Below are 21,451 nucleotides of genomic sequence, written 5' to 3' on the forward strand. Positions count from 1 at the left end.
GGGATCGGAGAAGTTTTTTTTTCTTCTTCCCGATTTTTTTCTAGCCTAGCGGCAGCCTCCCATCAGCAAATTCCCTGAGCTGCCCCCCCGAGGGTGAGTGTACAACGCCACTTTTTAGCGCCGCTCTCTCATCTTTGGGCGTAAAAACTGAATTTAGGACTTTGAGGCTGCACCTAACGCCTGGCGGTAAAATCAACACTCGGGCGGTGACACCGCCTCAAAAGCGGCGGGACCGAATTTCGAGCCCTTTCTTCCTTTCATTGTTGCTTTCCCCCTTCATCCAGGTCCTTGGAACTATGGGCATGGAAACATAGAAACATAGAAGCTCGGAGCAGTAGTCGGCCATTTGGCCCTTCGAGCCTGCACCATTCAATATGATCATGGCTGATCCTCTATCTCAACACCATATTCCCGCTTTTTCCCCATACCTCTTGATGCCTTTTGTGTCTAGAAGAGCAGGGCAGGGTTCACGGAATCAAGAACACAGACTGAATTTTAGCTGCAATTATGCTGTATGCCGAATGGATAACAGCAATTATAATATTCTTCCCCTCTCCAAATCCTGAAGGTCTAGACTCCTCGACTCCCCAGCAACCCTCTGTTACCTCACCTCAGTGGCCATTAATCCACGTGTTAACATCACCAGACTATTCAACTGCAGGCTGCTACTGCCAGGCCCCATCCTGTCCTCACCCAAAACCCACTTCTAGGACATGCTTTCAAGACAGCCGGCAGGACTGGGAACTTGGGCTGATAGTCCACCCTCCCTCTCTCTAACCCAGGGCCACTAAGGCCATGTGTAGCACGCATATTGCCACTCCACTATGTGAATTCCAAAAAAGGTTCGATAAAGTACAGGTAATGCATAGATAGGAAAAAAACAGGTCTCCGGGGATATGATGCTAGACAGGCAGCTGGCTGGAAGCACACAAGCAGAGGGTTATTGTTAGTGGGAGTGGATCTGACTGGGGCCCAGTTACGGACTGCAGGGCTGTGTATTGGGAATCTATGCTGTTCATCAATGATCTGAGAGAGGGCTTAGATGAAACCACTCTTAAATTTATGGATGATACAAAATGGATGATACATCCAGAAGCCTGGACTAATGATCCAGAGACGTAAGTTCAAATCCCACCACGGCAGCTGGAGAATTTAAATTCAGTCAATTAAGTAAATTTGGAATTAAAAAAAGCTAGTATCAGTCATGGTGACCATGAAACTACCGGATTGTCGGAAAAACCCATCTGGTTCACTAATGTCCCTTTAGCAAAAGGAAATCTACCGTCCTTACCCGTCTGGCCTATATGTGACTCCAGACCCACAGCAATGTGGTTGACTCTTAACTGCCCTCTGAAATGGCCCAGCGAAACACTCAGTTGTACCAAACCACTACGACAAAATCAGCACTGTGGGAGCACCTTCACCACACGGACTACAGCGGTTCAAGAAGGTGGCTCACCACCACCTTCTCAAGGGCAATTAGGGCTGGGCAATAAATGCTGGTCTTGCCAGTGACACCCACATCTTGTGAACAAATACATTTTAAAATTTATTGCCCATAGATTGCAAGTCAAGTTACCTAGATTAGGGGAATGGTAAAGTCCAGGTGTGTTTATACCATGCAGGGTAATTGATGTGACTAGTCGGTGACCATGCAGTGAGGTGTCTATAGAAAAAGTAAATAGAGTTTTAGGTGTGAGTGGAGCATGGACTGGCTGGGCCAAATGGCCTGTTTCTGTGCTGTACACTCTATGTAATTTCATGCATTACTAAGGCCCTTAAGTAGAAATTGAAGAGCATTATAGTTGAGCTAACAAAGGCTCTTAATGGCTCCGATTTGGGGTGGTAGCGATTCAGCCGCCCATTATTCATCTCTCCTGCTTTTCATTTCGAATGGATTGTGTCCAGTTTTGGTTCCTGTGGACGGTGAAGACTATTGAGCCTCTGGAACAGGTGATGAGGAGGGTGACTAGAATGATGTAACATCTTAGAGCTCATAGTCATGAGGATAGCTCCAAGAGTCGTGGTTATTTACTTTGGAGCAATGCTGACTTTAAAGGGATGAAGGAACTGGATTATGTGAAACAGATACGGATAGCAGGGCTAGAGTTTCTTACCAATAAAATCAGTCAGGTTGGATGCCCGGAAGACACTGCCAAGACAGGAGATACGTATTGAGTCTGTACAGTGCTTTAAAAGGAAAACTGGCATTGCCAGTTAGAGGCGAAATGTTGCTAATTAATTGAGCTTGCTTGATTGCTTTAGGAAATTGTCGAATTTCCCAGGTTTTTTTTGCCTCTCCCTGGAGATGGCAGGGTTAAGAATGAGAATGGGGATCGAATAATGGGCATGGTGGCACTGTTGATTGGATGAGGCAGTCTCGATTATCTCTATAATGTACTGGCTCCATTTATACACAGAAATGATTAATCTGGTTGATTTTAGAGATTGATATTGTCATTATTCCAGCCATTGATTCTTGTGACTAATTTTAGACATACCGTGGATCTTCTGCCATTTCACAGAAATATCAACTGATTCTGGGGTTCCAAGTATCTGGTGCGTATGTACAAGAAGGTTAAGGTCACAAATACATGGAAAAATCAAAGATTAACTGCTTCAGGGCCCCAGTAACCTTTGATCCAGAGTTAATCAAATTCCAAGTTCTATGAAGCAGAGAAGGTACTTTATATCGCAATGCTGTCTGTGTAGCTGAATCGGAAGTGGATCTTCTGGTTGTGATTAGGTATAAAGTATATATCGAGTTCCCTTTTGAAAGTTACCCCCTCAAACTGGCAATGTTAAATTCCCTTTTAAAGAACTGTGTGACTGCATACTCACCCCAAGTCTTGGCAGTGGGTTTCAGAGGGCGATGAGACATCTAACCCGACTCTTTGCCTGTGGATTTTATTGGCGTGACCTCTAGCCATTCACTGAGGACTGTATCTCCCTCCCCCGCTGTGCAATGTTTGTACCTGTGAGTATGCTCACAGGTTTGTAGAGTTGTTGCAACAGAATTTTAATTTGATTTGGCAAAGTTCCCAGTTCATTTGTAAATGTGAGGGTTCTGGTGCCCTTACCGAAAGGGGGTACTTGATTTAAAGTTATATTTAAAATAGTTGTAGAGCTGTTGCATTGTGAGTGGCTTAGCCAGGTCACGTGATGTTCACAAGTCTCAATAAAACCCTAGCCAGTTGGGTTTAGGTCATCCATAGAAATATAGAGGCATGCAGTTGTGAGCCTAGTGGATGAACTGGTAATGTGTAGTGTGATTGTTAAACCTTCATTAATAAAGCAACTAGTTCTCAATAGCAATGCGTTGCTATGAATTCTTAAGCAAAGAACCCATGAAGCAAATACATCACACCCACCCCCCCCCCCCCCTTCGCTGCCAACTCCTGTGAACTATTCCACCTTGGTTTATGATTTCCAGTCCTGTTCCCAATCTGTCCGGCTCTTTTCCTGAAGGAGTTTAATCGGCACAGCTTGTGCTGAAAGCCCATTTCATACAACCGTCTGGCATTATGGGCGAGAACCGAAGAGGAAGTGGTGAAGGAGACGGAGACTCTCAAGGAAGCTACAATTGGAGGAGACTACCAGAGTGGTCAGTCGAATCAATCCCACATGAATAGAGATTACAAGAAAAGACTTGCATTTATATATAGAGTGTTTTAGCACCTCAGGATGTCCCAAAGCGTTTTACAGCCAATGGAGCACTTTCGAAGTATAGTCACTGTTGTAATGTAGGAAATGCAGCACAGCAAGCTGCAACAAACAGCAATAAAGATACATGATCATTATCTGTTTTAGTGATAAATTAGTGATACATATTTGAGGGATAAATCTCCTGCTCTTCTACTCCTGCCATGGGATTTTTACGTCCACCTCGGTTTAATGTCTGACAACACCTCTGAAAGTGCAGCCCCCCCTCTCAATACTGCACAGGAATGTCAGCCTGTATTACGCACTCACGTCTCTGGCGTGGGGCTCAAAGCCACAACCTTTGGACTCAGAGAGTGCTACCACTGAGCCACGGTTTAACACTGTAACCCGAATCAAATTCAAGTTGAGGAAGCCTGTGCAAGAACCGAGTCTGACTGCAGGATTGAGCGAGGTGCCCTGCACAAGTGGTTGGCTGCATAGCCCCAGGAAAATAGAGGCAGATGGTAAAAGCTGGAATCAAGGGGACCTGTAAGAAACAGGGGGCAGCAATTTAGATGTGAACAACAGGCGGCGGACAGACCAGTGAGATCTGGGCCCAGTACCTCGGCTGCTTTGAAGCTTCTGTATCGCGATAACTGCAGCCCCAAGTGGTGGCTGATGAGTATTGCAGCTGATCGCTGCACACTGACCGAGCAAGTCGTGGGATGGCAAGAATTGGATCTTACACTGGTCGCCGTTGAAGAAACTTGGCATTCGACTGAAAAATAATCCCTAAAAACATGACGGGGAGATAAAGCGGAGTTAATGATAACTTACACAGGAACAGGAAAAGATCATTTAGCCCAACAAGCCCGGTATATTTTCAATAGATCTTGACCCCATCAACCTGCCTTCTCACCAGTAGCCCAAATCCCTTCATTTTGAGGTATTTCCTGTTGAACACATTTATACTCTCTGCTTAGATGCCCGCCCGCCCCTCCCCCACCGGTAACACACTCCACAACTCCATAATCATTTGGGTGGAAAAATCCTGCCCTGTCTTTCTGCTTCTTTGAAGTTATTGGGTTCAAGACCCACTCCAGGAACTTGAACACATAACAAAATCTAGGCTGACACTCCGTTGCGGTGCTGAGGGAGCGCTGCACTGTTGGAGGTGTCTTTCGGATGAGACATTAAACCAAGGCCCCATCCGCCCTCTCAGATGGATGTAAAAGATTCCATGGCACTATTTCGAAGAAGAGCAGGGGAGTTATCCCCGGTGTCCTGGGCCAATATTTATCCCTCAATCAACAAAACAAAAAACGATTATTTTTATCTGGTCATTATCACATTGCTGTTTGTGGGAGCTTGCTGTGCGCAAGTTGGCTGCCGCGTTTCCCACATTACAGCAGTGACCACACCCCAAAAAGTGCTTCATTGGCTGCAAAGTGCTTTGAGACGTCCGGTGGTCATGAAAGGTGCTATGTAAATGCAAGTCTTTCTCTCTTTCCTTTTTTTACAACCTGACTTCTTCACTTTTAAAATCGGTGCCCCCGGTCGGTACCTTGAACCCTTTGTCGTACTGAAGAAACATCAATAAAACAAAGCGAGACCGTACTGTGTAAGCGGCCCGTAGAGTCAGCAGCTGCAGACACAGCAATTGTGGAGAAATCCAAGAGTCTTTAAGCTGCGAGAAAAAGGGAGCCAGACTCGTAAACGCCTCTCACTGCAACTAAACGCACAGTGGCGAAAACCACGGGCCCAGCACAAACGCAACACTATAAGCGACGATGTATAGATTTGGACAACTGGAGTGCCCTAGGCGTCACTCGCGGTTTCTCTGCTGGTCCTCCTCCTCCTCCTCCTACTCCTCATTTATTCTCGATCAGCTTCTGCACTTTGTAAACCAGGTCTCGCGCCAGCTTCAGCACTTGCTTCGTGTCGTGGTGCTCGGCCATCTCTAGAAGGCAAAAATAGGAAGTGGGTGGGTGGCAGGGTTCAGAGGTCAAGGGGGCTCTCGTGGGGTCAACCTTCTGCCTCGGGGGGAGCCTAGATTACATCCAGGCCCATTAGAGGAGACTGAAGTCTTCTCTCTGCTGTGGGGGGGAGGGAGGCACTGGATGTTTCAATGAGTTATACCCAAATCCTTTCTCTTCCAACAACCGGTGTACGAATGTCGCCTGGATAAAGGGGATGGGATCCCCTGTCTAACGATACAGGCCTTTCACCAGCCTTCCTCCCTGTCGTGCAGACCAGCAGGGATGAGCTGTTAGGGCTGCGTACGTGGAGTTGAGTGAGGGTGTTAAGGGATATGGAACCAAGACAGGTAAATGAAGACAAGATACGGCTCAGCCATGATATAATTGAACGGCAGAACAGGCTTGAGGAGCCTGAATGGTCTAATCCTGTTCCTATAACTTAACTGGACCAGCCACATAAATACCGTGGCAACAAGGGCGGGTCAGAGGCTGGGTATTCTGCACCAAGTGTCTCACCTCCTGACCCCCCCCCCAAAGTCTTTCCACCATCTACAAGGCACAAGTCAGGAGTGTGATGGAATACTCTCCACTTGCCCAGATGAGTGCAGCTCCAACAACACTCAAGAAGCTTGACACCATCCGGGACAAGGCAATCAATCCACCAACATCAACATTCACTCCCTCCACCACCGGCGCACCGTGGCTGCAGTGTGTACCATCTACAAGATGCACTGCAGCAACTCGCCAAGGCTTCTTCGGCAGCACCTTCCAAACCCGAGACCTCTACCACCTAGAAGGACAAGGGCAGCAGGCGCATGGGAGCGCCATCAACTGCAAGTACCCCTCCAAGTCACACACCATCCTGACTTGGAAATATATCGGCGTTCCATCAGCGTCGCTGGGTCAAAATCTTGGAACTCCCTCCCTAACAGTACTGTGGGAGCACCTTCACCACACGGACTGCAGCGGTTCAAGAAGCGGCTCACCACCACCTTCTCAAGGGCAATTAGGGATGGGCGATAAATGCTGGCCTTACTAGATCCCAGGAACGAATAAAAAGAAAAGCTCCTTTGATCTTACCCCCTTCATTCCCAAACAGTGTAGACAGGGGGAGGGGGAGGTTAAGTTCTTATTTTCATCTTTTCCTCCCCCAGCGGTGGGGATTAAAGGCAGCTCACTATCGTCTTCCTCCTTCATCAGTAACTCTATCTCTACACCCACACCTTCCCTCACTCACCATTAAAGAACTTGATGATGTCGGTGAAGTCCATGTTATTTTCAAGAATTATGTCTCGGTAAAGTTCCACCATTGACAGCGCAATGAAGAGCACGAAGTGAGTGGACGAGGCATACTTTGCTGCCCAAATGGTCTCCCAGACTGAAAACACGTCACCGTAGACCAACTCTGCAGAGGGCAAAAAAGGACACAAACTACAGAAACTCGACAGGTAGCAGAAATGATACGGGGATTTACTAGAGTTCTTTGAGGATGTAATGAGCAGGGTGGATAAAGGGGAACCAGTAGATGTAGTGTGTTTGGATTTCCAGAAGGCATTCGATAAGGTGCCATGTAAAAGGTTACTGCGCAAGATAAGAGGTCACGGGGTTGGGGGTAATATATTAGCCTGGATAGAGGATTGGCTAACTAACAGAAAACAGAGGGTCGGGATAAATGGGTCATTTTCAGGTTGGCAAACAGTAACTAGTGGGGTGCTGCAGGGATCAGTGCTGGGGCCTCAACTATTTACAATTTATATTAAGGACTTGGATGAAAGGACCGAGTGTAATGTAGCCAAATTTGCTGATGATACAAAGATAAGTGGGAAAGCAAGTTGTGAGGAGGACACAAAGAATCTGCAAAGTGATATAGACAGGCTAAGTGAGCGAGCAATTTTGTGCTATTTTGCTCGTTCGACTCCTGAAGGTAATGAAAAATGCTGGGGCTTAGTTCTAGGAGCACAGGCCGCCCACCAACACTTCACCCACATTGCTATTCTTCACGCGAGAGACTAGACAGTGTAACTGCCCAACTGCGGCTCATTTTAAATTGTGTCTGCTGGAAAACTGCTGAAAAGAGTAAGGGAATGTAATGTCTGTAAGCTTGTAATGTTTGTAGCTCCACACTGTGGATGTGGACGTATTGTGTACTGCAAGTGCAGGGTTAATAATGAACAGAACCAGGCTTCTTTCCGGAGACTTCCGAGAGAGCTGCCTGCCATGTTCGGAAGCTGTGTGTGCTGTGCTCTGTGAATATATCACATTTGGCGACAGAAGATGGGATTTTTCGGATGATTTAAAGCTAAAATTTTGTTGGTGAAGGATTCAGCCAGCCGACAGAGACACTTTGGAAGTTTCTGTCTTTGAAAAAAGCTACAAAAATCCGAGGTAAAATACAGCACAGTGTGAACAGCTAGAGTTTAAAATGGCAGGTGTAATCGGACATTTGGGGGAAAATAGACACGACCGGGAACGTTTTAAAGGGTATGTGGATCGGCTAGAAATGTATTTCACTACAAATAACATAATCAAAGTTCCAGAACCGGGCTGTGTTGGAATGTAAGAAAGCGATCTTCTTATCGGAGGCAAGTCTGGCATTATATGACACTCTTGTAAATCTGCTTGTTGCTGACGAGCCAAAGGACACAACGCTTAAAGAGAATTTAACGAAGCTGGAGCAGCACTATAACCCCAAACCGTTAGAAATTGCTGAAAGCTATTGTTTCGGGATTCGGAATCAAAAGGCTGGTGAACGTATCAGTGATTACATCGTAGCATTAAAAAAGCTATCGATGCACTGTAATTTTGGAAACTTTCAGAACCGAGCATTACAGGATCATTTTGTTTGTGGGGTGAAAAATGATGTGATCAGAAGGAGGTTATTGACGACGGATGACTTGACTTTTGAGATTGTTTGTCAGACAGCGAGGTCGATGGGCATGGCCGAATAATATTCCCGAGAATTAAATAATAATTACGGTCGTCAGTCAACTGAGGTAAATCACCTGCAGGCTCAAAGTAAAAGACGATGGGGGCCCAAAGTCTCAGAAACTGGAAATTCTACCAGAGCGTCGAAGTCGTGCTATAGGTGCCTGGGACAACACATTGCTCAAAGTTGTCCATACATGAAGGCAGAGTGTTTCTTCTGCAGAAAGACTGGGCATCTTGTGAAGGCATGCCGATTGAAGGGTAAACCAGTTTTTAAAGTTATGAGTCCAGCGTTCAAAGCTATGACTAGAAATCCCAAGAGACTACATAGCATGGAAGAACAACAACAGGACGAGGAGATGTTAGAGTTACACGTCACCAGGAGCACGAGGTTAATGGACAGCGATTCGGAAAGCATCAAAATCCACATAGATGTTGCAGGATTCAAGATATCAATGGAAATTGACACGGGTGCATCCGTGAGTGTAGTGCCGGAGTCACTATACCGCGACAAATTGCGTGATTTTCAACTGGAGAAATCCAAGATAGAGCTGCGAGACTACTCGGAAGAGAAAATTCCTGTGGTAGATCGTATCACCATACCAGTGAAATATAAAGATCAATTTCAGAACTTGCCTCTAATAGTAGTGAAAGGAGACAAGTCTGCCTTACTAGGAAGAAATTGGTTGAGCTCACTGAAGCTGGATTGGAGTAAGATTTTCTGTGTGGAAGCAAGATTTTCATCAACAGATGAGGTTATCAAGCAGTATCCGAAGGTGTTCTGTGAAACGGGCAGTCCGATCCAAGGCTTCAAGGCGAGTGTCAGGGTACAGAAGGACGATAGATCGGTTTACTACAAGCCACGTTCTGTACCATATGCACTCAAGGAGAAAGTTGAGCAAGAACTCAAAAGACTAGAGACTGATTGTAAGATAGATCGATGTAATTGGGCTACACTCATTGTTATTGTACCTAAGTCCGATCGTAAGATAAGATTGTGTGGTGATTATAAAGTAACCGTAAACCAGATTCTAAAGGGTAATGTCCCCAATACATTGCCGAATATAGAAGATTTGTTCACAACACTGACAGGTGGTCAGATCTTCTCAAAACTGGACCTTACGAATGCCTACTTACAGCTTGAACTGGATGAGGAGTCCAAGTCATGTTTGACTATAAATACTCATCTTGGCCTATATCAATTTAATAGGCTACCGTTTGGAGTGTCTTCTGTCCCTGCCATATTCCAAGGGGTGATGAACCAGATTTTGCAAGGTATTGAAGGGGTAGTATGTTATTTGGACGACATACTAATTTCAGCACCAAATAGGCAAATTCATAATAACATATTGAATGAAGTCCTCAAACGGGTTGAGAAGCACAGAGTACGAGTGTCTGCTTGTAAGTGTGAGTTATTTAAAAACTCAGTGGAGTACTTAGGGTACAGAGTAGACAAAGATAGTTTACATCCAACCATGGAAAAATTGGATGCGATCAGAAATGCACCCACTCCAGGAATGTCACTGAACTTCATTCATTCTTGGGTCTTTTGAACTATTATGGGAAGTTCCTATCAAATTTGGCTACAGTATTACATCCTCTGAATGAACTTTTGAAAAAACAGGTCCATTGGAAGTGGTCAAAAGAATGCGATACAGTATTCAAGGAGTGTAAAAGCAAATTATAGAGAGCACCATGATAGTTCATTATGACATATCTAAGGAGATTAAGCTAGCATATGATGCCTCTCCGTATGGAGTTAGGCAGTAATCTCTCATGTACTAAGTAGTGGGGAGGAGAGACCAATTGCTTTTGCTTCACGCACTCTCAGTGCCAGTGAGAGTAATTATGCACAAATTGAAAGGGAAGCTTTGGCATTAATTTTTGGGGTCAAGAAGTTTCACAAATATTTGTATGGTCATAAGTTTACCATCGTTACGGACCATAAACCCCTAACAGCAATCCTCCATCCAAAGTCCCCAGTTCCAACATTAGCTGCAGCCCGAATGCAGAGATGGGCTTTGATTTTGTCAGCATATAGATATGATATTGAATATAGACGATCAGCTGATCTCAGTAATGCTGATGCAATGTCTAGATTGCCTTCCCCATCACAAGTTACACCGGATAGGGAAGAAATTTTTTATTTTTTATACATTGATGAACTGCCAGTCACAGCTGAAGAGATTGGTAGAGCAACCAAACGTGACCCAGTGATGTCAAAGGTGTATGATTATATTGCAAATGGATGGCCAAACCAGGTAACAGACAAAGATACACATCCATTCTTCATTCGTAGGAATGAATTATCAGTCGATAAAGATTGTATCATGAGGGGTGCAAGTGTGGTTATACCAAATAAATTCAGGTCCAAATTATTAGGAGACCTCCATGACCAGCACCTGGGAATGTGCTTGACCAAGAGTTTTGCACGCAGTTATTTATGATGGCCAGGTCTTGATAAAGATATAGAGTACATCGTGAGTCAGTGTACGACATGTCAATCGGTAAGCAAGCAACCACCACCAGTACCATTACAGCCATGGAAATGGCCTCCCAGGTGTGGCAAAGGTTACATATTGATTTAGCTGAGTTAGAAGGACAACAATTGTTCATTGTGATTGATAGCCAATCGAAGTGGGTTGAGGTGTTTCCAATGTGGAAAATAACAACAAGTAAAACATTGGCCTCCCTGAATAAATTGACCACAATTTCGGTCAGAAGAATTTGCACAATTCTCGAGCAAAAATGGTGTGAAACATACCAAGGTTCCACCATACCACCCTGCTTCGAATGGTGCAGCAGAGCGCACTGTACAAATTGTAAAACGTGCCCTCATAAAACAAATGTTAGATCCAAATCCAAGGAAATGACAGTTGTCATTGGATCACAAATTGGCTAATTTTTTGATTACATATCGAAATACTCCTCATACAGCTACTGGGAGAACACCAGCAGAGTTGTTTCTCAAACGACAGCCACGAACCAGATTCTCGTTGTGAAAGCCAAATTTGGCACAGTCCGTAGAAGAGACACAATTAAGACTGAAAGAGAATCAGGATAGAGGTAGAGTAAAAGAGAGAAGTGTGAAATTAAACCAGAAGGTGAGAGTGAAGAACCATCACCATAAATGGTTAAAGTGGTTACTAGGAACAGTGTTGAAGATATGTGGTCCTCGCACATATTTGGTAAAGTTGTTTGATAATGGACAGGTTAGGTTTGTTCATATTGATCATATTTTACATACAGACATGGAAAGAGTTGAAGGTGGGAATGATTCAATTATTTCTGACTTAACAGATAGTTTTGATGTACCAGTAGCAAATCCTAAATCCAATGCACCGGAAACAAATCTAGGAGAGAATCAGAATGAAAGTCTGAGTTCGAGTCAGGAAAACAAAGAACCTGAAGTTATAGTGAGTTCAAATGAAAATCAAGGAAATTCCATGGAGGAAAACGTTTCTCAGGATGAGCCTCGAATGAGTTTAGATTCAACACCATGTTTGGAAGGTTCTGTTCGAGAGCGAAGGTATCCTCTTCGAAACAGAAAACAAGTGGTAAAGTTAAATTTGTAAATGTGGGGAAAAAAAGTTTATATCCTGTGCTATAGAAACATAGAAAATAGGTGCAGGAGTAAGCCACTCGGCCCTTCGAGCTCGCACCGCCACTCAACGAGTCCATGGCTGAACATGCAACTTCAGTACCCCATTCCTGCTCTCCCTCTCCCCCCGGGACACTCACTCTCAGCCCCCGGCTCCCTCTCCCTCCGGCTCCCTCTCCCTCTCCCCCCGGGATACTCACCCTCAGCGGCTCCAATCCCCCTCCGCTAAATTTCCACCCTTTTTTTTTCCTTCACCAACTGTCAACATCCGGGGATATGAAAGTTATGTATGATGTTTGTTATGATGGCTTCTTCAGTAAGGAGGGAGAAGTGTAATGTCTGTAAGCTTGTAATGTTTGTAGCTCCACACTGTGGATGTGGACGTATTGTATACAGAACCAGGCACCTTTCCGGAGACTTACAAGAGAGCTGCCTGCCATGTTAGGAAGCTGTGTGTGGTGTGCTCTGTGAATATATCACAGGGAGAAACAAAATGGAGGCATGTCCATATGTGGGTTAAATGGGCTGCAGAGTCATTGATTGGCGGAGGGGAGACGACGTCCTGGTGATGGTGATGTGGATGCCCCATGGAGTTGGGCATGTAAAGAACTGCGGTAAGGGGGAAAAGCAGAACTGGAGCAAAGAACAAAGGAACAGACAGTTTCAACACTCGATCGCCTGCTCGATAAAGATTGGGGCCTTGTTACTGTGTGTAACTAATTGTACTTGATCATTAAAATGATTGATGTCACCGTATTGTGTGTCTTGTCGAACTGATCACACACACACAGCTTCTCTTACTCTCACTCATTCCCAGGTGTCTTGTCATTGTAGGGGACCAAATGTAATATATCCAAGTTTGCTGATGATACAAAGCTAGTTGGGAATGTAAGTTGTGAGGAGGATGCAATGAAACTTCAAGCGTATAGAGACAGGCTAAGTGAGTGGGCAAGAACACGGCAAATGGAATATAATGTGGAGAAATGTGAAGTTATCCACTTTGGTAGGAATAATAGAAAAGCAAAGTGTTTTTTAAATGGTGAGAGATTGGGAAATGTTGGTGTTCAGAGGGACCTGGGTGTCCTTGTACTTGAATCTCTGCAAGCTAACATGCAGGTAAAGGAAGCAATTAAGAAAGCAAATGGTATGTTGGTGTTTATTACAAGAGGGTTTGTGTAGAAGAGTAAAGACGTCATTTATATAGGGCCCTGGTGAGACCACATCTGGAGTATTGTGTACAGTTTTGGTCTCCTTACCGAAGGAAGGATATACTTGCCACTGAGGGAGTGCAACGAAGGTTCACCAGACTGATTCCTGGGATGGGGGGATTGTCTTATGAGGAGAGATTGAGTAGACTAGCCCTATATTCGCTAGAGTTTAGAAGAATGAGAGGTGATCTCATTGAAACAATCAAAATTTTTACAGGCTTGACAGGGTAGATGCAGGGAGGATGTTTCCCCTGGCTGGGGAGTCTAGAACCAGGGGTCTGAAATGAGGAGAAACTTCTTCACTTAGAGGGTGGTAAATCTTTGGATTTCTCTACCCCAGAGGGCTGTGGAGGCTCAGTCTTTGAGTATATTCAAGACGGAGATCAATAGATTTTTGGATATTAAGGGAATCAAGGAATATGTGGATAGTGCAGGAAAGTGGAGTTGAGGTAGATCAGCCATGATCTTGTTAAATGGTGGAGCAGGCTCGATGGGCCGAATGGCCTATTCCTACTCCTATTTCTTATGTTCTTATGTATGTTTTACACTGATAGTTTAAGTGGCAGTGCATTGGACATGTCTTCGCCGAGTGGAGTTTCAACAGAAGGCGGAGCTGACCCTATAAAGGTCATGTGGAGGTTCAATTCAATATGGAATGGGGATTAGCGGGTGGGGGTGTGGGGTGTGTGTGGGGTCAGGATACACAAGTCAAGGTGCTCATGTTGTACTCCCGCTGGCTGCTGATCGGATGCTTCTGTGGCTTGGGAAGAACCCGTGGTGCGCCATACCCCCAGAAGGTCTCCACCCATTGATACGAAAGGCACAGCTCGGGGGATGGAGCAATACCAACCGGTCCCCTCTTTAGTGGCAGGGTAGTGATAAACCTGTACCCGGGTATGGAGAGGAGGCAGGGCGGGGGCTGGGGGATATCTATTTATTACACACTGGATGTAATCAGTTTGGCACAAGCCATGTCACCCAACCATTGGATTGTGGGCTGCTCACACTCACATACAACCACCCCTTTGGTTCACTGGGGTTGGTGATGCTCGATGCAATGCTGCATGCACAGAATTCTATCTTGGGGCAAGGAGCTCGTTATTCTGCTGGCCACAATGCCCCCCTGGTGCCCTGCTACGAAGTGGCATTGATGGCTGCTGTCCCCAGGCACCGCCCATCTCCATCTTGTACTAGCTGGCGAATCAAGGTGGCAAATGTCCTGGAAAAAGGAGACTAGTTGACATCACTCTCGCTCCCGGGCTGTCCCATTCTCACACGGCAGGGAAAAAAAGGGGGAGAATAAGATGGAAATAAGTACGACCCAGTACAACCACTTACCTCGCTTGAAGTCCAGCAGAAACCAGCGGTAGCAGAAGTAGAAGTGGGTATAGTCTCCGTTCTGGTGCATTAACTCAAACAGTTCTGAATCCAGGATCTGAAACAGAGACGCAAACGGATACCACATTAGAAAATGCCAGCCTTTCTGCTAGAAGAAGATTATCCTCGGACAGACGATTCCTTTCACCCCCTCTGGATTCCGACCTCTCACTCTCACAACACTAGTCATGAACTTGCTGGTTGCACTCTCCGATTTTACCAATACTGTTGTGGTTATAGGATCGCGGTGTCAGCTGTGGCTCAGTGGGTAGCACCCTCACCCCTGAGTCAGAAGGTTGTGGGTTCAAGTCCCCCTCCAGAGACTAGAGCACAAAAATCTCAGCTGACACACCAGTGCAGTGCCGAGGGAGTGCTGCACTGTCGGAGGTGCCGTCTTTCGGATGAGATGTTAAACCGAGGCCCTCTCAGGTGGGCATAAAAGATCCCATGGCTCTATTTCGAAGAAGAGCAGGGGAGTTATCCCCGGTGTCCTGGGCAATATTTATCCCTCAATCAACGTAACAAAACCGATTATATAGTCAGTATCACATTGCTGTTTGTGGGAGCTTGCTATGCGCAAATTGGCAGCCGCGTTTCCCACATTACAACAGTGACTACACTGCAAATGTTTTGAGACGTCCGGTGGTCGCGAAAGGCGCTATATAAATGCAAGTCTTTCCATCTTATTTATTGACCCTATGAACATGCTCCCATGCCCCTTGTGCCACAGGTGCACCACTGTTCCTTCTGCACATGCATCACTTTGTTAAAATAAAGACTCTGATCGCCCTCGGTGCTTCTCCAGCACATTCTTCGCCAGCAACTCAATATCGTGGAACCTTCCTCGCTCAGTCTCCCTTCCTCCTCCAATCCAAAATTTGCAGCACATAATCATTCCTTCTCGATTGATCTCTACCTCGCTCCCACTCTTCACAGACCGAGTCTCATACATACTGTCATTTGTGACCATATACTCGCCATGACTGGTATAACGTGCCCAGGACTAATAATCACCTCCTAACCCTGATGTGAATCACTGGAAATCACACAGGATGCTTACAACATTACCCTAACTCTTTTGAAAGTAAGAAGATACCATACTGTCAGATCAATGTGTGCAGGCTAAAACTAAGAGTACGATAATTAAAGATTGATTCCGGGGATGAGGGTGTTGTAGGCATTAGGCACCTGCTGAATATATCAAAACCTAGGGCAACGGCACCTGTAGCATAAGGTTAGAACTACACCTGTAGTATAAGGTTAGAACTAAATATGTAACTCTAATACCGTAAAATGGCTACCCGTGAGGCCTCAAGGGATTTCTGTTAGCTGAAATGGACCGCATTCCTGGAAACTGATAATTGTTGTTTCCCACACACAGGAATAACAAGCAAATTCTGCAGATGTCTCTAATCATTCAGGCCTCCAAAGGAGAATGTTCTGGTGGATGTAAGAACAATACGACTCTGTAACAGGATTAAGATAAGGAGGCTACCCAAGGACAGTAAGATAAGGGGGGCCTGGACTATGTCTCCAGATACATGAGTCGTTCCTCAGCAACACATCTCTTAGCAACACATGAGCCACTTTATGTTTAGAAACTAACTCTATCTATTGGTCTAGTTGAATTCATAATCAATATGATTGGGTAGTATCAAGCCGAAATAGGTTGATGTAACTGTAGTAAAAACTGTTGTAAAACATATAAAGATCCATGAAACCCTTTGTTCTGCGGATCCTGAGGCTTCCTTCCCGCTGGCGTTAATAAAGGCCGCATTGGCATTGGAACCGACTCTGAGTGTTGAGTGATTCTTCTGATAAAACACTAACACTAACAAGGGGGTTGACTTATGAGGAAAGGTTGAGTAGGTTGGGCCTCTACTCATTGGAATTCAGAAGAATGAGAGGTGATCTTATCGAAACGTATAAGATTATGATGGGGCTTGACAAGGTGGATGCAGAAAGGATGTTTCCACTGGTGGGGGAGATTAGAACTAGAGGGCACGATCTTAGAATAAGGGGCCGCCTATTTAAAACTGAGATGAGGAGGAATTTCTTCTCTCAGAGGGTTGTAAATCTGTGGAATTCGCTGCCTCAGAGAGCTGTGGAAGCTGGGACATTGAATAAATTTAAGACAGAGATAGACAGTTTCTTAACCGATAAGGGGATAAAGGGTTATGGGGAGCGGGCAGGGAAATGGAGCTGAGTCCAGGATCGGATCAGCCATGATCGTATTAAATGGCAGAACAGGCTCGAGGGGCCTTATGGCCTACTCCTGCTCCTATTTCTTATGTTCTTGTGTAAAAGACATAGGAGTCGAAATTAGTTTTTAACGTCACCAGCTGCCGCCGGAGAGGGGCGGCTAACGGGTGGCTAAGTCCTCACCGTCGGTGACAACCGGGTTCCTCGGCTCATGTTAAATTTAGTTGGGCGGTGGGGGGGGCGGTGACAAGATGTACTGCTGCGCGCTCGGCCGCCACCCACGTGGTGACATCATCGAACGCGCAACGCCTCCTTGCCGCCGCCGCTGGGGAATTAGCTGAGTGCGGTGGCCTTACCGGCAGGCGGGTCCATACAGCCGGGGAAATGTGGTGGGACATCGGGGGTCCCGGGGGGGGGGGGGCGGTGGGGTCCAGGGATCAAGGTGTTTATGTTTGTTCTTTTTGCATTTAGGTATTACTGGGATCAGTGGGAAATGTGGGAGGGAAATGGCGGAGACATTTTTTCCCCCTTTTTAAAAAGAAACTCGCTTGCCGGCAGCCTACCGTGGGGAGATTCAGTCGGCCTCCTGAGATGGTGCTCCATTGGCGCCTGAGAGTGAGTGCACAACGTCACTTTTAGCGCTGCTCTCTCATCTTTGGGCGGCAAAACTGAATTTCGCCATTTGAGGTGGCACCTACCGCCTGCCGTTAAAATCAGCGCTCAGCCCATGTCACCGCCTCAAAAAACGGCGGGACCGAATTTCAACCCCGTATATCATCATAGACAGTCCCTTGAAATCGAGGAAGACTTGCTTCCACTCTAAAAGTGAGTTCACAGGTGACTGTACAGTCCAATACGGGAATTACCGTCTCTGTCACAGGTGGGCAGATAGTCGGTGAAGGAAAGGGAGTCTGGTTTGCCGCACGCTCCTTCCGCTGCCTGCGCTTGCTTTCTGCATGCTCTCGGCGTTGAGACTCGAGGTGCTCAGCTCCATCCCGGATGCTCTTCCTCCACTTAGGGCGGTCTTTGGCCAGGGACTCCCAGTGTCGGTGGGGATGTTGCACTTTATCAGGGAGACTTTGAGGGTGTCCTTGAAACGCTTCCTCTGCCCACCTGGGGCTCGCTTGCCGTGTAGGAGTTCTGAGTAGAGCGCTTGCTTTGGGAGTCTTGTCAGGAATGTTGGCCTGGTCGAGGACGCTAACGTTGGTGCGTCTGTCCTCCAGGGGATTTGCAGGATCTTGCGGAGACATCGTTGGTGGTATTTCTCCAGCGATTTGAGGTGTCTACTGTACATGGTCCATGTCTCTGAGCCATACAGGAGGTCGGGTATCACTGCAGCCCTGTAGACCATAAGCTTGGTGGCAGATTTGAGGGCCTGATGTTTAAATAGCCTTGTGCTATTCACCTCATCCACTCCATGTGGTAGCCTTCCCCATTCTTTTAGTAATATGGAGACCAGATCTATTGCACAGTACTCCCAAGTGTGGTCTACTTAAGGTTCTATACAAGTTTAGCACAACTTTTCTGCTTTGCATAACTCGCGTGGATGAACGCCTGGCATTACGGCATTTTAAAGGGTGAAAGGTCAGGGAGCATACCTGGATGAGAGAACGCATGTTGGCAAAATGAGTGTCCATGACCCCTCCGTGCGGAAAATTCTGGTTCATCCTCTTCATCAGCTGGGTGAAGCAGCTGAACGCCAGGGCCTCTGTGCAAGAGCAGCGAGACACAAAGGGTGAGTGGGCAACAGGCAGAAGGATTGCAATGTTCATCAGTAGATATTCCCTGGGGGGAGGGGGAATATCAACAACAACAACAGCTTGTATTTATATAGCGCCTTTAACGTAGTGAAATGTCCCAAGGCGCTTCGCAGGAGTATTGTGCGATAAAAATTTGACACCGAGCCGCATAAGGAGAAATTAGCGCAGGCTTGGTCAAAGAGGTGGGTTTTAAGGAGTGCCTTGAAGGAGGAAAGGGAGGTAGAGAGGCGGAGAGGTTTACGGAGGGAGTTGCAGAGCTTGGGGGCAATAGAAGGCACGGCCACCGATGTTTGAGCGATTATAATCAGGGATGCTCAGGAGGGCTGAATTAGAGGAGCGCAGACATCTCGGGGGGGTTGTGGGGTTGGAGGAGATCACAGAGATAGGGAGGGGCGAGGCCATGGAGGGATTTGTAAACAAGGATGAGAATTTTGAAATCGAGGCGTTGCTTAACCGGGAGCCAATGTAGGTCAACGAGCACAGGGGTGATGGGTGAGCGCGCACGGGGGTGATGGGTGAGCGAGCACGGGGGTGATGGGTGAGCGAGCACGGGGGTGATGGGTGAGCGAGGGGTGAGCGAGCACGGGGGTGATGGGTGAGAGAGCACGGGGGTGATGGGTGAGCGAGCACGGGGGTGATGGGTGAGAGAGCACGGGGGTGATGGGTGAGCGAGCACGGGGGTGATGGGTGAGAGAGCACGGGGGTGATGGGTGAGCGAGCACGGGGGTGATGGGTGAGCGAGCACGGGGGTGATGGGTGAGCGAGCACGGGGGTGATGGGTGAGAGAGCACGGGGGTGATGGGTGAGCGAGCATGGGGGTGATGGGTGAGCGAGCATGGGGGTGATGGGTGAGCGAGCACGGGGGTGATGGGTGAGAGAGCACGGGGGTGATGGGTGAGAGAGCACGGGGGTGATGGGTGAGCGAGCATGGGGTGATGGGTGAGCGGGACTTGGTGAGAGTTAGGACATGGGCAGGCGTCTCCAGAAAGAACACTACTCCACTTTCAACCCTGTGACAGGACTGTGCGGGCTGTCAGGTCAGAAACAAAGTCCAAATCACAGCAGGTTAATATTGAAAGTTACATTTTTCGTCATACTCGAGCACTTTTATTACTGTAATATTAATGCACGTAAAATCATTGCAAGAGGTGAAAGAACAAAACCCATTCAGCCCAGTCTAAAAACATACTCATAGTGGTGGTGCACGGTTCTGCTGGTGGGGCGAGTTCAAAACAAGGGTGGGGGGGCATGACCTTAAAATTAGAGATAGGGCTGTTCAGGAAGCACTTCTTCATACAAAGGGTGGATGAACTCTGGAACATTCTTCCCCCAAAAAGTTGTTTGAGGCTGGAGGGGGGCATCAAATGAAACTTTCATAACTGCGATTGAGGGAGCTCTGTGTGTAGTAAGGGTTGTGGAACAAAGGCGAGTAAATAAAGTTCATAGAACCATAGAAATTAACGGCACAGAAGGAGGCCATTCGGCCCATCGTGTCCGCGGCGACTGACAAAGAGCTATCCAGCCTAATCCCACTTTCCAGCTCTTGGTCTGTAGTCCTGTAGGTTACGGCACTTCAAGTGCACATCCAGGTACTTTTTAAATACTATGAGGGTTCCTGCCTCTACCACCCTTTCAGGCAGGGAGTTCCAGACCCCCACCGCCCTCTGGGTGAAAAAAATCTCCCCTCAAAACTCGTCTAAACCTCCTACTACTTACTTTAAAACTATGCCCCCTGGTTACTGACCCCTCTGCTAAGGGAAACAGGTCCGTCCTATCCACTCTATCCAGGCCCCTCATAATTTTATACACCTCGATTAGGTCTCCCCTCAGCCTCCTCTGTTCCAAAGAAAACAACCAGCCTATCCAACCTTTCCTCATAGCTAAAATTCTCCAGACCAGGCAACATCCTTGAAAATTGCCTCTGTACCCAGTTGAGATTCAAACAATGTTCCCTCTAAATGTTGTTTTGGGCCGCGCGACCCCTTTAATGGGCTGCGCGGCCCCGTTCTAAATTCAGCGCGTGCACGGATTTTCCCTTTAAAAGCCGGGGAGCCCATGGCACGGGAATTCCAAAGCGCCGCGCGGCATCCCGGGAACATTGGATGCAAATCCGCCATGATCTCAGTGAATGGCGTTTCAGGCTCGAGGGGCTGAATGGCCTTTATTGCAAAGGGGATAGATTATAAAAGTAGGGAAATCCTGCTACAACTGTACAGGGCGTGGGTGAGGCCACACCTGGAGTACTGCGTGCAGTTTTGGCCTCCGTATATAAGGAGGGATATACTTGCATTGGAGACAGTTCAGAGAAGGTTCCCGAGCTTGATTCCTGAGATGAAGGGGTTGTCATATGAAGAAAGGTTGAGCAGATTGGGCCCATACTCATTGGAGTTTAGAAGACTGAGAGGTGATCTTATTGAAATGTATAAGATTTTGAGGAGGTTTGACAGGGAGATGCAGAGAGGATGTCTCCTCTCGTGGGGGAATCTAGAACTAGGGGGCATAGTCTCTGAATAAGAGGTCGCCCATTTAAAACGGAAATGAAGAGAATTTCTTCTCTCAGGGGGTCGTGAATCTGTGGAATTCTCTGCCCCAGAGAGCTGTGGAGGCTGGGTCATTGAATATATTTAAGGCGGAGATAGACAGATTTTTGAATGATAAAGAAGTCAAGGGTTATGGGGAGCGGGCAGGGAAGTGGAGATAAGGCCACGATCAGATCAGCCATGATCTTATTGAATGGCGGAGCAGGCTTGAGGGGCC

General features: G+C 46.8%; 2 protein-coding genes across 2 annotated transcripts in view; both read right to left on the reverse strand.

The window, feature by feature from the left end:
- LOC139269037 (ubiquitin carboxyl-terminal hydrolase 30-like) overlaps positions 1–2,816 on the reverse strand; it is a 90,862-nt gene extending 88,046 nt beyond the window's left edge. Inside the window, exon 1 of the mRNA XM_070888004.1 lies at positions 2,502–2,816. Coding sequence (XP_070744105.1) covers positions 2,502–2,518 — 17 coding nt within the window. The 5' untranslated portion in view covers positions 2,519–2,816. The remainder of the gene's footprint in view (positions 1–2,501) is intronic.
- Positions 2,817–5,407: 2,591 nt separating this feature from the next.
- The window catches only part of sgsm1a (small G protein signaling modulator 1a), a 204,646-nt gene continuing 188,602 nt past the window's right edge, over positions 5,408–21,451 (reverse strand). Inside the window, exons 21-24 of the mRNA XM_070888345.1 lie at positions 18,533–18,642; positions 14,694–14,790; positions 6,859–7,026; positions 5,408–5,602 (exon numbers count right to left, since the gene is read on the reverse strand). Coding sequence (XP_070744446.1) covers positions 5,514–5,602; positions 6,859–7,026; positions 14,694–14,790; positions 18,533–18,642 — 464 coding nt within the window. The 3' untranslated portion in view covers positions 5,408–5,513. The remainder of the gene's footprint in view (positions 5,603–6,858; positions 7,027–14,693; positions 14,791–18,532; positions 18,643–21,451) is intronic.

This window comes from Pristiophorus japonicus, chromosome 8 (assembly GCF_044704955.1).
Source record: "Pristiophorus japonicus isolate sPriJap1 chromosome 8, sPriJap1.hap1, whole genome shotgun sequence".
In the NCBI taxonomy this organism is placed as follows: domain Eukaryota; kingdom Metazoa; phylum Chordata; class Chondrichthyes; family Pristiophoridae; genus Pristiophorus; species Pristiophorus japonicus.